The following is a 15,588-nucleotide window of genomic DNA, read 5'->3' on the forward strand; positions in this document are numbered from 1 at the left end:
TCTCAAAAGAGCATAAGATCTAATGTAATGGCAGAACTCTAGTTTTGTGAATTCAGCAAAGTCTTATTGCTGTGGAAGAGTTTTTTCCCCACCCAGCAAACTTTGCATTAACATGTACGCGTCTGATTGGGAGGGGGGCAATGCATGTTATAACAGACAGAGCTCCCATCATGAGGAGTATATTGGTTTTAGGGCTACAGGTAACACAATGTTGCTCTTCTTTCAATGGGCAGTGTTCATTGTTTTTATTACGTGTTATCCTGTCGCTGCCTCTTCCATAGACCTTAGACTTGTCGCTTTGGTAAGTCACACATTTTTGAAAATATTTTTAATTTAGCCGGATGCGTTTGTGCCATGCTGGGGGTAGATTAACAAAGACGTGAAAAGTCTTTACGTTTTTCTGTGTTATTTATAAGGCAAAATAGTCTTGGGCTGGAATACCTACACTAGAAGTTTATTTACTAAAAAGTGGTTATTGAAAAATCTTGCAAAATGAAAGGCAAAAAAAAAAAAAAACAATGGATTTTGCTGTTGGAGAATAATTTTTGGCTATTAGTGCCTTGATTTTGCAAAATCAGTTGGCAAAATAACAGATTGTTTAGTGTTTTAAAACATTTAGCAAATTTACTAATTTATGACATTGGGGTTTAATCCCCAAACAGGGTAATGCACTAAAGTTAGAACTGCTGAGAATTCAAAGTCAATTTCAAAATTTTGGCCAAAAATATCTGAATTACAAATATTCTTCAAGTCAATTCAGTTTTTAATGTGGTTATTCTGGACTTCAATTTGAGATTAGCTTTCACAATGCATTGCGGACGCTGTGTCAGCCACGTAACTGTTTGACTGTCACTCTTTAAATGAAGAGTTTTTTTTTTTTAAATATTTATTATTTATTTTAAATTCCCAGCAATTCTCACTTTAAAAAAATAACAATGTGTTAAAAAAAAAAAAGCATTTGACAGGGTCGGGTGGGGTTATCTTAGCGAACTTCTTATTGCATTTGGGTTCACTGGATGGATACACGACGCCATCATGGCTCTGTATTCCTCCCCCACTGCGAGAACGGTAGGACCAAATATCACAGCAGGGTGGTTTGCACTTAAAAACGGTACACGACAAGGATGTCCTCTTTCCCCCCTGCTGTATATCTTGTCTATTGAGCCCTTGGCAATCAATATTAGGAATAATCCTTTGATCCAAGGTGTCCATACGAATTCGATGGACGCTAAAATATCATTATACGCGGACGATGCGTTACTCACTCTTACATCCCCAGAGTCTTCTCTAAAATTTTTAATGATCGAAATTAATAAATATTCTACAATTTCGAACTTTAAGCTAAATATAACCAAATCCACAGTAATGTATGTGAATATGAACAACGACCTGGTAAACACTTTAGCCCACGCCTATAAATTTGTATGGACAGACTTGGAATTAAATTATCTAGGACTATATATAACTACCAAAGTGACAGCTATAATGGAGAGGAATATAATGTTCCTTATGAGAAATATGAATCTCAAACTAAAAAGATGGAAAAATTTAGAAACTTCCTGGCAAGGCAAAATAAATATTATTAATGCGTATATATTGCCTAAATGGCTATATTTATTTTCTATGATTCCACTCAAAGTCCCTGGGCCCTGGCTGGCTATGATTCAATCCAGTTTCAATAATTTTATCTGGAATAATAAAAAACCTAGAATTGCTCAAAAGATATTAACTAGAAAACTGTCTAACGGGGGTTTAAACTTTCCTAGTATTACCTACAGTTATCATGCTAATATCATTAGACATATCTACCTCCTTCAGGACCCTGAGCAGGTCTTAGAACCATGGTATAATATTGAATCTGAAATGGTCCAAACAGACAGACTGCAACATTCGATGTGGATAGTTACAAAGAACTCTCTAATGAATTTGTTTAAGAACTCAACGATACTATTCCAAATTCTAGAAGAGTGGTTACTAATTAAGAAAAAACTAGCCCTAGGAAATATGATACCCAAATCATGCACATTAGACATACTGCAAATTCTTATAGAAGATCTCTCTTTAAAGAACTGGGCTAACGCTGATAGAATAAAGTTTTCACAAATTATGCAAGGAGATAATATTTTGCCATTTCAGAGCATTAGTGATATTTTCCACATTCCACGCAGGGAAATTTTTACTTATCTACGGATAAAAAACTATATTCATAAAAATGTGCTCAAATCGTCTTCTATCTATGCGAAAAAGTTGGAAGTTATATTTAACTCTCAACCCATTAAAAAAAGCATGGCTGTCGCCTTATCAATGCTGGAACTTCTTAAAGAGTCCCCATATAGTTTGATTAAGAAGTGGGAACAAGATTTAGAACTACAAATTTCTTTAGACGATTGGAATTCCTCTTTAACTCGGGTGAATAAATATATCCATTGTCTGAACCTGTCGGAATGCCACTTCAAAGTTCTCTATAGATGGTATTATACACCTGCTAGACTAGCTAAAATGTTTCACTCTTCTGATCCAACTTGTTGGAGATGTGGTAGCCATTTAGGTACGTACATACATATCTGGTGGACATGTCCAGCTGTTAAGTCTATTTGGTCTTGGGCGTTTAATATTTTTTCATTAATGACTACAAATAGAATTCCGGAGAATGCTGCTTCGGCTATTTTACATCTGAATATGTCTTTAGATTCACAAAGAGATTTTTGTTTTGCCATTCATTCTTTGATTGCGGTTAAAATCATTATCGCAAGACACTGGAAAGTATCTAAGTCGTTTGACAAACGACTATTGATAGACCAAATTAGATTCCAATTATCAATGGAATATGAGTTGATCAATAATGCGACTTTTACTTCTAAGAAAAAGAGATGGTATTGTGAATGGTTAGACAAATATAATATATTATTTGGATAGTTCTCCTATGGTTAAATTAGATATCTGCATAGACAGAGAAAGAAGGGATAAAATTAAAACAGAAGCCAATAACCTCAGTCCATGGAAAGGGAGTTGTTTGAAAAGATGCTCTAAGGAAATTTTTTTTTTTTTTTCTTTTTCTTTTTTTTTTTTTTTTTTTTGTTGTTGTTGTTTTTGGTTTTGTCGTGGTTAATCTATGTTAGTATGCTGTCATGCGGGTCTATAATTGAACATGCGATCACTGTGTTTGATCATGTACCATCTATCACTTATGTATTTGTTTGATACTTGTGTACACTTGTTGATCTGTATTAGTTTCAGCATACTTGTTGTCTATGTTAAATAATAATGAAAAACTTTTTCAATAAAGACATAATTAAAAAAAAAAAAAAAAAAAAATAACAATGTGTATTGTAGAGAATTAAAAAAAAAGAATTGCAAAATTTTGACCAAAATACCATATTTGGAAAAATTGTCCAACTCGGGTATAGGAATTACTAGGTTTTTTTTTTAATCTAAATTTTGCAATTCAACATAGTTCAGTGTTTAGTAAATTGACTGCAATGTTTCTTTTTATAATACGTGATAAACTGAGCACTTTGCTAGTGGTAATGCTTACAGACACTATTGGGATTTCCACTAAATTGGGAATTGTAAAGAAATCCCAAGAGAATTACAAATTGGAGTCCAAGATAGGACAGACGGATAAATGACAGGGCTGGAAAAATATATATTTTACAAAGATGATCATGTTGACTATTCTTGTCAAACCTCTACTATTCACTTTTCAGTAAATTATCCCTATATTCAGGTCTTGTACAGAAGGAGGTCCAAGGGGATGGGGAGTGGGGGTTGACACCATGAATTACCGCACTTTCTGACACCAACCATAGTGATGCCACTGCATACCCGCTGCATAATATTCTCAACTGCTTTTGAAAGATCATATATGTGCAAATTATACTAAAATTATCAAAATTATTTCAATCAGTCAGTTAGTCCACACAGGGGCAAGTAACTTTCCAGGCCTGGCTAGTAACGTAGGTCCTGATCCACAGATACCAGGCCTGACTTCTAACTTTAAATTCATTTTTTTTGGCACAAAATTGACTTCAATGTATGCCATTGCAGATATTCCGTCACGGAGACCGCGCTCCCATTGACACATACCCAACAGATCCTTATAAAGAAGAAATTTGGGAGAATGGCCTGCAACAACTGACCAAGGTAAAGGCAGATTAACAGATTAAGACTTTTATTAATAATAGCATTTGGTGACCGCCTTAATCCGTACCCACCGCAGTACTCCTCACATTCTTTTAGTAAATATGATTTTTAGTAAAATAATTTTTTTACATACACAGAAGGAGATAAATGGATAGCTTGAGATCTCTCAGGACCCAACGTCATTAGATAATTTACAAATAACAGTCAGTTTTACATATCATAATATATGGCAAAAGTAATATCATAGTACCGAGACATGATTTTGGTGCGTGCATGGAGAGTGCTGGGGGCGAAAGGGGATAAACATATTAGTTGCCAGTGAGGGTACTTAAGTTCCACGTTGCGAGCATAGTTGGGTTTGTACATTGCAGAAGTCCCTGTATCAAATGTGGGGACCAGCTATCTAGCGTTGGACTCCAGCACCACCTGGCCTATAGGTGGCAGGACACATAAAGTGCAGATTATATCCTGTAAAGCCATAGTCCGTAGTTAAGAATGTTTGGCATTTAAGCTACAACAATGCATGTGATGTAACCAGAATTAACTGCGCTTTAGGGGGCACAGAGGCCTGCCAATCAACCTCCTGACATTGACATCTACACTTGGCACATCCTGGGCAACCCCGGGGTTGATCCCTGGTCTCACCACTCTAGCTGTAGTATCGCTGCAGCCTCCAGTCTGTCGCGGCCTGGTGTATTCCCTCAGTGGGAGAAGCAGCCCGTCTGTCTGCTGGGGACTGCCCAGGCACTCCTGAGGACACTCTGAACCCTGCACTCCCCTCCTCTGGGCTGCCAAGTCAGTACTTACTCCTGGTTGAGTACAGTAAGGAAGCTCCCATGTGGTCTTTTTTGAAAATTACCAATGCACTGCAACTGTCCAACAAGATAAGCAGTCATCCACCCGCGGATCAGCTAGAGCATGGAAAGTGAGCTTTCATAAGGCATTCGACTTTATTTCCCGGAGGTTCTGGAGGACCCTGCTGGAGCGGAGGAAGCAATCTACCTTGCCCACCCTTGTGGCTAAATATACAGTCAGAGCCTTAGCCTAGAGACTTCCTCATTGGCATTGTACCAAGAAGGTTTGTGTAACCGGGCGCAGAGGGCAGCGGACATCGGGTGCAGGCTCCTGTTAGTGGCTAAGGATCGAGAGGTGCCAGACGACATGGTACACTGGAAGGCTTAAGCTACCCTCTACACCTGCCTGGACCCTGCTGTCAGGATTACTAGTTGATCCGGCATGCAGAATTATATCACACCTAGGACTAAAGGTAACGTCTTACCGGGCCTTAGAAAGGCTGAACTTAACGTACCAGAGAATAGTCAGAATACTTGCCAAGGTCAGGGACACAGAAGGAGACACAACGATGAGGGAAAGCCAAAGTTCAAGGATAACAGAATACAGGGAAGTCAAACAAAGCCAAAGTCAATAACCAGAAACAAACTATCAGGAACGCACTCTCGGACAACCACTAAGGGAAACCACGACAGGGCAATGAGTTGAAGGAATAGGTGAGTTTAAATACCCCTCTTGTGGATCAGATTGTCTGTAACCGGCCTTTGACCCCAGAACGTGTGTGATGTCCCGCGCACGTCCACGTCATCCATGCCGTGGGCGGACGTGGGGCTACAAATTGGTGTAGGTCCGCAGCGGCCGGTGTCCATCAACATGCTGCAGGGGTCAGACATATTAATGTATGGCCACTGAAAGGCACTACCGCACTTGTTGGCAATTACTATCAATGTCGCAAGGTGAGGATGAATATGTTACATCTGTCTGACAATCACTGGCATAGGTTAAGTGGGCTGCATTCAGGGGGTCACTTGCTATGACAGAATATTTAAGCTATTGCTTTTGACTTTTTGCCAATGCTACTGTTTGTCTGCTCTTTGCTGTCTTCCTTATGTTCTATTTAAATCTTCTTCTCCTGTGTTCCTTTACTTCTTATGCCTTTTGTGTCAAACACCTGGTGGTAACATCCTCGAGTGCTTTTTTATTTTTTTACTTGTGTCTGTGAATATAATCTGAAAAATATTTTATTATACTCTTATGTACATATATAATTATAGGAAAAGCTCAACTGAAAGTGGGTGATAAGTAGGTGGGTGATATGTAATGTGGTATAAAAAGTACTGGGTGGGGGGCGGGGCCGGACCGTCGAGCTGGACGGTCGCAAGTAAGATCAGCTCCTGCAACTCACCAACCTTTAAAGCATATAAACATGAAAAACAAACTAACCATAGACCGACAGCAACAGGCCTCAGTGCCAAGGGGACGCTGGATCCAAGGCGAGGCCGGCTCCACGAGTTTCAGTCCCCTGGAGGTGAAGTCGTCGACAACCCGGTTGAGGCCTTCACCGGTGGTGAGAGGGGTGGACGGCCGCTGCCCCACTATCCTGCCTGACAGCACTCAGCCAGAGACACAAAACCGGACGGGACCGTCCCCGTCCCCCCCCCCCCTATGGACCGTGGGGTGATCCCATTCCTCACCCAGTGGCTAAGCAATCCAGGCTCAGCGACACCACCACTCCGTTTGGAGCCCGGGGCGCAGCACACAAGATGGCGGACACCACGTGCGCCGAGGCAAAACAGAAAGGCTGCTCTCTCAACGAGCCCTCAGCAACCAGTGGGGCCTCTGGACAGAGTCTCAGGGGGTCAGAGAAGCCCGCGACCTCCATACCCTACACTGCAAACTATCATGAGAGCTCTCAATTGCCCCACCAACAAGCAAGACCAACGGCAAGCAGAGAGGGGAACATGAAAGAGCCGCTGGCAGCGGCGGCGATGGAGGGCTGCAACGCTGCAAAGCGACTACCCACAACAGGGAACAGGGACTTTGCCTCCAAACAAAATGCTCCCACAGTGAGTCTGCCTGCATACCCACCGTACACACGACCTGCAAAGCGGCAGCTCCAGAGAGGGGACACACGTGGCACCCTGTGGCAGGCTTTCCTGTACTCTCTACTACCCCGGCGGATTCTGCCCTCCTGTTGCCCGGACTAGGCGGTCTAGGTCGACACGGCTATGGCCCACATGCCACCAGCTTATAGACTCTGCCCGGATCCCTACCCTGGTGGACAATCATACCCAGCCACACCGACATGACAAACAGGGCATCGGCTAACCGCAAGTCAGCTCATACCGGCGAGGCACCATGCCCGTCACACAGACGACTCCCAGAGCCTGTACCAGATCATGCAAGTTAGACCAGCCAGGGTGAAATAATACACATAGCGTACCACTTAGACCGAGCATGGTTGCACTTTAAGCTACAGAACTCACTATACCAGCTTAATCCTCTATTACACACATTAGGCACCTTAGCCAGGTTGACTGCAAGTATGTCTATTACAATTCGCTTACTGATATATCAACTATTTCAAATGATGTGCACATGCACAAAATGATAGCAATGTCTGGTTACTCGTTATGCCTAGCTCTTAGTTTGCCTTATTTAACTATGGTATATATTTCCTACTCTGAGAAAAATAGGAAAAACTGTGCAATGTTAAACAATGCCATACTAATGTTATCGTGTGTCTTTATATATGCCTGCGCCAGCTGTTGCGGCAGTGCAGACATGGCTGTTCATCTCAAGCACAAATAAAATAAAGAATTTAAAAAAAAAAAGTACTGGGTGCTTTTTAAAGGAAAAATCCGTTCCCACACCGGAAATATACATATAATAGAAATAATAATGATCCTAAGGCACACCAAAGCTTGCACATAAAAAGTGTGTATTCATGCATTGAAAATACATAGTTACATAGTTACATAGTTACATAGCTGAAAAGAAACTTGCATCCATCAAGTTCAGCCTTCCTCGCATCCGGAACGTCGGGGTTTTCATTTATCTGGCTCTTGGTCAGTATACCTTTTTAATTGGTGTTTGCATTAAGCACTTTATTATTATTGTGGGATCATTATTATTTCTATTATACTCTTATATGTCTCTGACATGACCCACACTTGTCTAAGCATGCTATTTTGTTATTTTACAAAAAGTCAAGTATTCTTGATATATTATGAAACATCTTGTAGCGGTTTGCACTGAAAAAATAAAGAATGTTAAAAAAAAGACGTATTAGAGTGGATATGATAGTATTATACAAATATATACAGGATGGGTACATGCCACTCGGTGCTAATCTATTTATTAGTAGGAATATACCACAGACAAGAGGACATCCATTGAGAAAGGGTTCTTTACAATAAGGGCCACATAGATGTGAAATTATATACTCAAAGTGGTTGACTTATCAAATTTTGTATATATTTTTTTAAAAGCCTGTTTTTTATTTATTTAAAAAAATATATATATTTAAGGATATAATTAACATGTGTATTAACAGGTTGTTGATCCAATGAGCAATCCAATTGCCATCATGGAGTCAAGAATGAATTTTTATTGCCATTTTGTGTCCATTTTTTTATTCCCATTATTGGCTACCGCATCAATTGTATTTTTTCCTTTTTTTTTTATCAATAGCATACAAAGATGAGTTTTTAAAAGTTGATGGACTTGAGTCTTTTTTCAACGTAGATGCTACGTAAATATGTAACTAATTTATATTGGCCTTTCTCAACAGTTCAGATTGTCCTTTACCTCTTCTTATAGGACAACGGTTACTAGATGAAGTTATATAATTACCACTTTTTTTTACCTTTTTACCAGGAGGGTGTGAGACAGCAATATGAATTGGGACAGTACTTGAGGAAGAGGTACGAGCAATTCCTGAGCCCACGATATAATAAGAGAGAGGTAAGTCAACAGACCTATGAGGGACACTAACGATTTTAATTTTAATGATTAGAATTAAAAACATACATGACTTTGTACAGAGGGCAAATAAACATTTATACTGCAAATAAATAAGCAGCTACTGTAGAATTTCAAAGTGTTTGAGCTGATTAGTAAGTGTTTTTATTGTTGCAAGGATAAATATTTGTTTTGACATTGGCTTCAAGGGTTACTCCAAACACCATGACCACTTTACCACTTGAAGTCTACAAATGCGGCATTTCAGTATGAAACGCTGCACACATAGAGAGATATTTTGACCCTTTAATGATAGGGGTCACAGCTGGTGCAGTTTGTGGCCTGAAAGCCCCATGCACTCTCTTTATCGCCGTCTGGTGGTGGAACAAAGAAAGCAGGGCACTTGCTTCCCATGCATCAATCATCTCTCTAACCTGCTACCTATTTAATACAGAGAATGACAAGACATGATGGTGGTGGTGGGATAGAGGGCAGTAGGTTTACTGACAAAAAAATGTAAGCTGTGGACCGCCTCGAAAAACCTCCTCTGCATACCTGGTACTATCTCTCTTAATGGTCCTTGTGTAATTTAGAAGGAATGCAAGCTTCTTGGCCTCTATCTTGCCTATCATTGGTCTGTTCTACTGAGATAACTGCATATCACTAACCTGTCTTTTGGTGTAATAAACATGGAGTAAAGAGAAACATGAGTGGCTAGCTAACCCAACTAAAAATGATGTTTGTGCCCAGTCATTTTCAGTAAAATGCCTTTTATTATACATACCTTTATGCCTTTATACTATCTTCTCTTAATACATAGCTCTACGTGCGCAGCACAGACTACGATCGGACCTTGATGAGTGCTCAGGCAAACCTGGCAGGACTCTTCCCACCCCAAAATTCTCAGATATGGAATCCTGAACTACTGTGGCAGCCAATCCCTGTTCATACTGTGCCCGTCTCCGATGATCGGGTATGTTTGTATTTCAGAAACATTTAACATGGATTAACAAGGCAATCTGAAGGAGCCCTGAAAAAGTTTTGCTAGAAAGCTCCCACTTGCCACACTCCTAAGAAGAGAAGCGGGATTAAAATCATGTTAGAAACCCTTTGTTCTTGGTCTTTGAACACACATGTTCAGAAACCTGAGTCTGTTCTTGGTCTTTGAACACACTTATTGCTGTGTAGCCAACATTTTTATTTCTATTTTTAAAGCAGAACTGTCACTACCGAGATTTATGTATATGTATAATTATTATTTCTTAAAAATCTCACTAATGTTAATTTTTTATAAATGTATATGCGGCTGTCTAGGCATGCCATATGAATTAAATTAACCCCTGCTGTGACATACGCGGGTGTGCTTGCGTGTGTTTGGCAATGCTGAAAGAGTTACACTTGATTTGCCAGAGGGGCAGCGAAGTCGCTCTGAACACGGATGTGCAGTGGAGATAAGTATGTTATTTAATTGTTTTTCTTTTTTTACTGCATTATTCACCTCAGTAAATGCTTCTATAGCTTTTTCAGGTTTGTGGGAACCATGAACTGTCACTTACCGAGATATTGTAGATCCGCATTAAATACAAAGCTGTATTCCTAGCACTATAGTCCAACCCCCCCCCCCCCCCCCCCCCACCCACAGTGTAAGAGTTGAAAAACCCTTACTGCACCAATAACCCTAGCTCTGGGTCGGCGCTCCGCCCCCTCTCATATCACCCAATGGGTGGCGATAATGCACATGCAAAGTGAATGCCGCAAGCAGGGCCGATCCTAGGGTCACAGGGGCCTTGGTGCAGAATTTTTTGGGGGCCACCTCTCACACACTCTCACTGAGAGACACACACACTCACTCCTTTAACACGCACTGACAGAAACATACTCAGACAGAAACATTGACACACACTCTCAATGACAGACACACAATCCAACTGATTTGAAACATTCACTGACAGACACTCAGCGTTTTAAATCACAACATACATAATGACACAATTACACACACACTGCCCCATACATACCTAGACAGTCACACACAATACAATACACACACACACACACACATTTACACTGTTATATGGACACTGTATCTGTCACACACACTCACTGATAGATACATTTACTAACACCCACACACACTTACTGACAGACACACTCGCAGACACTCCTTGGTTTTGCACCCCTCCCTGTCACAGGTGCCTCATCCCAGGGCCCTGTTTAGCCTTGTACTGCAGAGAGCCCCAGATGGAAGGGTTTCCCCAAGTGAGTAGCTCATTTAGCAGACATTAGGCTGTTAGAGTAGGACCTGCCAAAGATGGGGTACATTGAAGCTGTGGCAGGCTTATGCAATGTATGATCATATAATGTAACTAAACCACCATTATTTTTTTTTGCCTAGATTAGGTGTTTTTTAAAAAAAAAACTAATAAAATCTGTCAGCACCAAAGTAGCTGTTTAGTGGATAAGGGAGTGCGCTGGATTTTCATTTTTCCTATGGGGAATTAACAGATGCTGGATGTCCTCATGCAGAGCAAAAGTCACATAACCATCAATCAGACAGGCACTAGAGGTAATTACTTAATACATACATAATTACCTTTGGATGGTTGAGGGGACAGGGCAGTGCACCCAGACCACTTCAATGAGCTGAAGTGGTCTGGGTGCCTATAGTGTCCCTTTAACCTACCTTTCCTTTCTCTAGGACAGCAATGGCAAACATTTAACACTCCGGCTGCTGGGGACTATATCCTAGTTGTCTGTATGTTTAGGGAAACATAGTCTGCACCAGCTGAAGAGCCAAAGGTTCCTTGCCCTTGATCATAGTTTGGGACCTTGAAATAAATTTGACTTTGATCAACTCCTGTCTTCGAACTGGAGAAAAATATTTATTTGTATGTTAACAATTTTATATCTTAAAAGGCACCATCAAATAAAATGACCTCGGTGTTCTTTAAGGAGCTCAATATTCAATCTCTTTAATAGTGTGATATATCTTGTTTAGCTTCTGAAATTTCCTTCGAAGAACTGCCCACGGTATTATGAGCTGATGAAAGAAACCACCCAACTACCTGAATATCAGAACCAGATAAAGAGCTGGAAGGTAATGCTGTTGGCACATTTAGTTACTTTTCGTGTTTCAGTTTCTCACAGTCTCCCCGGCACCTCACCCTGGCTGGAGAAATTCAGCTACCAAGTCCCACGACTGCTGACGCGACAAAATCCCTGACTATTGTTTGTTTGCATGTGAGTGTGTGTGAGTGAATGTGTGTGAGTGAGGCATTCTACTGCAGCTGGAATTGCAAGGAATTTACAATTTCTGGAAATCCAGCTGTTTCACCAAAACATGTTTTAAAGGAAAATAGAATCCACCATGTAACATAGAGCGTGGAGAATGGTGGCCTTTGGTTGCATAGTTTGATTTCAATGCTCAAAGGCATTGTTTTCCCTTCTTTGTCTCTCTGTGTCTCATTTCAGATTATCAGCTTTTTGTAGGCTGGCTAACCTAACATTTAAATAAATATATATATATATATATATATATATATATATATATATATTTTAAAACTTTAAAACTTGTTATATTCTACTTATTTGCCTTGAAAACTTACAATTTACCTGAAGGAGACATTCCACTCCCCAAATATATATATAAAAAAATTATAATAATGTTTAGTAGATATGCCCCCAATTGTATTTAATTATGCATTTTTTCACAAGAGTGTATTTAGTATTTATAGATTTGGTCTGCAGCCTTTGCAGGCCCACCCCTTCTGACCCCGCACAGACTGTCTGTGACTGTCCAATCACAGACTTACCAATGCAATTCAGGTGCTCTGAGCAATTGCTGCCTCTTGAATTTAGATCTACTTAAAGGGACAATGTAGGCACCCAGATCACTTCAGCTCATTGAAGTGGTCTGGGTGCCAACTCACATCACCCTTAACCCTGCAAGTGGAATTATTGCAGTTTTTATAAACAGCAATATATACCTTGCAAGGTAACGTCCTTCTCTAGTGGCTATCTACCAGACAGCCACTAGAGGGACTTCCAGCTTCTTAGACGACTTTTGTTCGTCTTAACGACGCTGGACGTCCTCACGCTATGCATGAGGACCTCCAGCGTCGCCGGAATCCCCATAGGAAAGCATTGAATAATGCTTTCCTTTGGGGAGGTTTAATGCGCATTAGGTCTCCCCCACCGGCGGATGTCGGCGGGGGAGGATCATGGGTGGAGCCTGACCCAGCGCCAAGGGACATCGGCGCTGGATTCAGATAAGTGTCTGAAGGGGTTTTAACCCCTTCAGCAACGTGGGATGGGGGGCACTCCAGGATTCTCTAGTGCCAGGAAAACGGGTTTGTTTTCCTGGCACTGGAGAATCCCTTTATCTAACCAAACCAGGAAGTAACAGGACTAGCTGTCTGATTAACAGCAAGTGGGTTGTAACAAGGTTAATTTATAAAAAAAAATGTAATTTCCACTGATATGCACTTTTGTAAAATGTAAAACAAAGAGGAAACGCTATTCACATATTAAGAATTTCAGCAAGTTAAAGTGCTTTAGGAGTCCACAGTGCCCCTATTAACGGTGTTGATTTATTTAGGAATAAAAGTTGGGGTCAAACGTCATCCACTTGATGATGTACCAGCAGAGAAGGTCTGGCTCCACCGCAGAGCAGTATTATTAGTAATATGACGTCAGTTCTGCTTACAAGTGATTTTTGCAATATTTTAATATTTCCCTGCACTGCACTTGGAGTTGGACAAATATTTAAATGTGCATGGCGGTCAAACGCGAATGACAACAAAACTGAAAGTTGAATCTGTCCATATCCAGCTTGGTTTATTGTATTCTTTCCTCATGTTATCCCATTTTTACCAACAGGGTTTCACTGAGTGTCTAGCTAATTACACCGGTTATAATAAAGACCACACAAGCACGCATCGGATCTGGAAGGTCTACGATACACTATTCTGTCAGGTAAGGCCTAATAAAAAGAATGCACATGTCATCATAAAGTCACTTCCAATTGTCTATAAAGAAAATAAAACTATCATTTGAAAAAAATGAAGATGGGCCCACCTCACAAAACCACCTGTCCCATTCACTATTCAGATCTAATTCCCCTCCCGTTTCACGTTTTTAATCCTCTCCCAGATAATGCCACGAACATTCGAATTTGTTTTGGAATGGTTTTTAATACTCTTTTCTACATTCATTCATACTCTCCTTTTTTATATCATTATCCCTATACCTCCACCATCTAACCCATCCTTTCTATTCCCAAATCTGGTCTGATATACTGTATTTGATACCTTTCCTTGTTCTATGATGCCCTAGACACTCTACAATACATTATATAAATTTTTCTATGATATCTGACAGTCCAGTAGCAATTTAGTGCTACTATTGAGTCCTTTAGGAGTTAGGAATGTTCTTCTGATGGAGCACTCCAAGCACCTTAACCACTACAAAGCGCTGTAGTGGTTATGGAGCCAGGAGTGCTCTGGTGCCCTCCCAGGGTAAGTAGTCAAACCGTTCGCAAACAGTTTCATAACTTACCTGGGGTCTGCTGTAGCGCCGATCACCAGGAGAACCAGAAGCTCTTTCAAGGAACACCTGTTAGCTCCCCTGAGCTAAGTCCTCTAGTTCGGGTCGGTTCATTGGCTGAAAGCACCAGCTGAGCCCTCTTAGCCAATAACTTGAGCCCTGCACCACCAGACCAGCAGAGTACAAAGAGCTTCCATCTGTCCTGGAGGAGGTGACCTGGAATCATGCTGAAGTAGTTATAGTGCATGAAGTGTTGCTTTTATCCTCTGCCTTTTTATCCCCTCTTTGCTGTACCCGATAATATGATAGAAAAGAATGTTCCCTTTTCATATAATTGGCATATTCCGAAGTGCTGAAATGAACTTCGGTAACGCAACCAATATACTATCATTACTTCTGCTTCGGGCTCCAGTTCATGTGTTATTTTTTATTTTTTCTGTTCTATACATAGTATTAAACTGTAAAACCTTCATTAAACACTTCATTGAATAAACTGCCAACACTGCACCTGCACATGACTATTTTAAACCCGGAAAATGCAAACACTATATTGTGATGTTTACATTCCAGAAATCTCACAACTTCACCTTACCTGACTGGGCCACTCCAGATGTTCTGAAAACCTTACAGGAAATTTCTGCCTTTGATATCAAATCGCATATAGGACTCTATAAAATCACTGAAAAGGCTCGGCTGACAGGAGGTGAGCTTCTTTATTTTTTATAGTTATAATTAATCTCTTGATTTGGTAACTATGATACCATTTATCAATAGGTCCTCTCCGGTTTTTCATACAATACCTCAGATTTCTGGATTTACAGACAGGCCTCTGGAGTACTGACTTGAGCAGCAATCCTACACAACTATTATTGCCTTTTTCACACATAACTAAAACATATATTAAGCACTCCCTGGACAACTACATATCCAATTTGCCAACGTTTTTTCCCAAATTTACTACTGCAGTCTTGCATCTCCAGCATTGGTTGTCTATTGCCGAGTCAATAGAGTGTAACAACTGGGGAGTTTGATAACAAAAAGAGAGAGAGAAGCTTGTAAACTGTCTCTTGGGATTTGCTAGAGACAGTGCAGTGATCGGTGAGGACAGGTCCTTTACCAATAGCGAGAAGGTAGTTACAAATGTTA

The 15,588-nt window shown here is 40.5% G+C and overlaps 1 protein-coding gene across 2 annotated transcripts in view; it reads left to right on the top strand.

Moving 5' to 3' along the window:
- The window catches only part of LOC134578156 (testicular acid phosphatase homolog), a 62,502-nt gene that overhangs the window by 24,993 nt on the left and 21,921 nt on the right, over window positions 1-15,588 (top strand). Inside the window, exons 2-7 of one of the 2 annotated variants that reach the window (XM_063437158.1) lie at window positions 4,048-4,143; window positions 8,815-8,901; window positions 9,719-9,871; window positions 11,897-11,995; window positions 13,777-13,872; window positions 15,013-15,145. In XM_063437158.1, coding sequence (XP_063293228.1) covers window positions 4,048-4,143; window positions 8,815-8,901; window positions 9,719-9,871; window positions 11,897-11,995; window positions 13,777-13,872; window positions 15,013-15,145 — 664 coding nt within the window. The remainder of the gene's footprint in view (window positions 1-4,047; window positions 4,144-8,814; window positions 8,902-9,718; window positions 9,872-11,896; window positions 11,996-13,776; window positions 13,873-15,012; window positions 15,146-15,588) is intronic. The other variant, XM_063437159.1, reaches the window with a different exon arrangement.

This window comes from Pelobates fuscus, chromosome 11 (assembly GCF_036172605.1).
Source record: "Pelobates fuscus isolate aPelFus1 chromosome 11, aPelFus1.pri, whole genome shotgun sequence".
Lineage (NCBI taxonomy): Eukaryota > Metazoa > Chordata > Amphibia > Anura > Pelobatidae > Pelobates > Pelobates fuscus.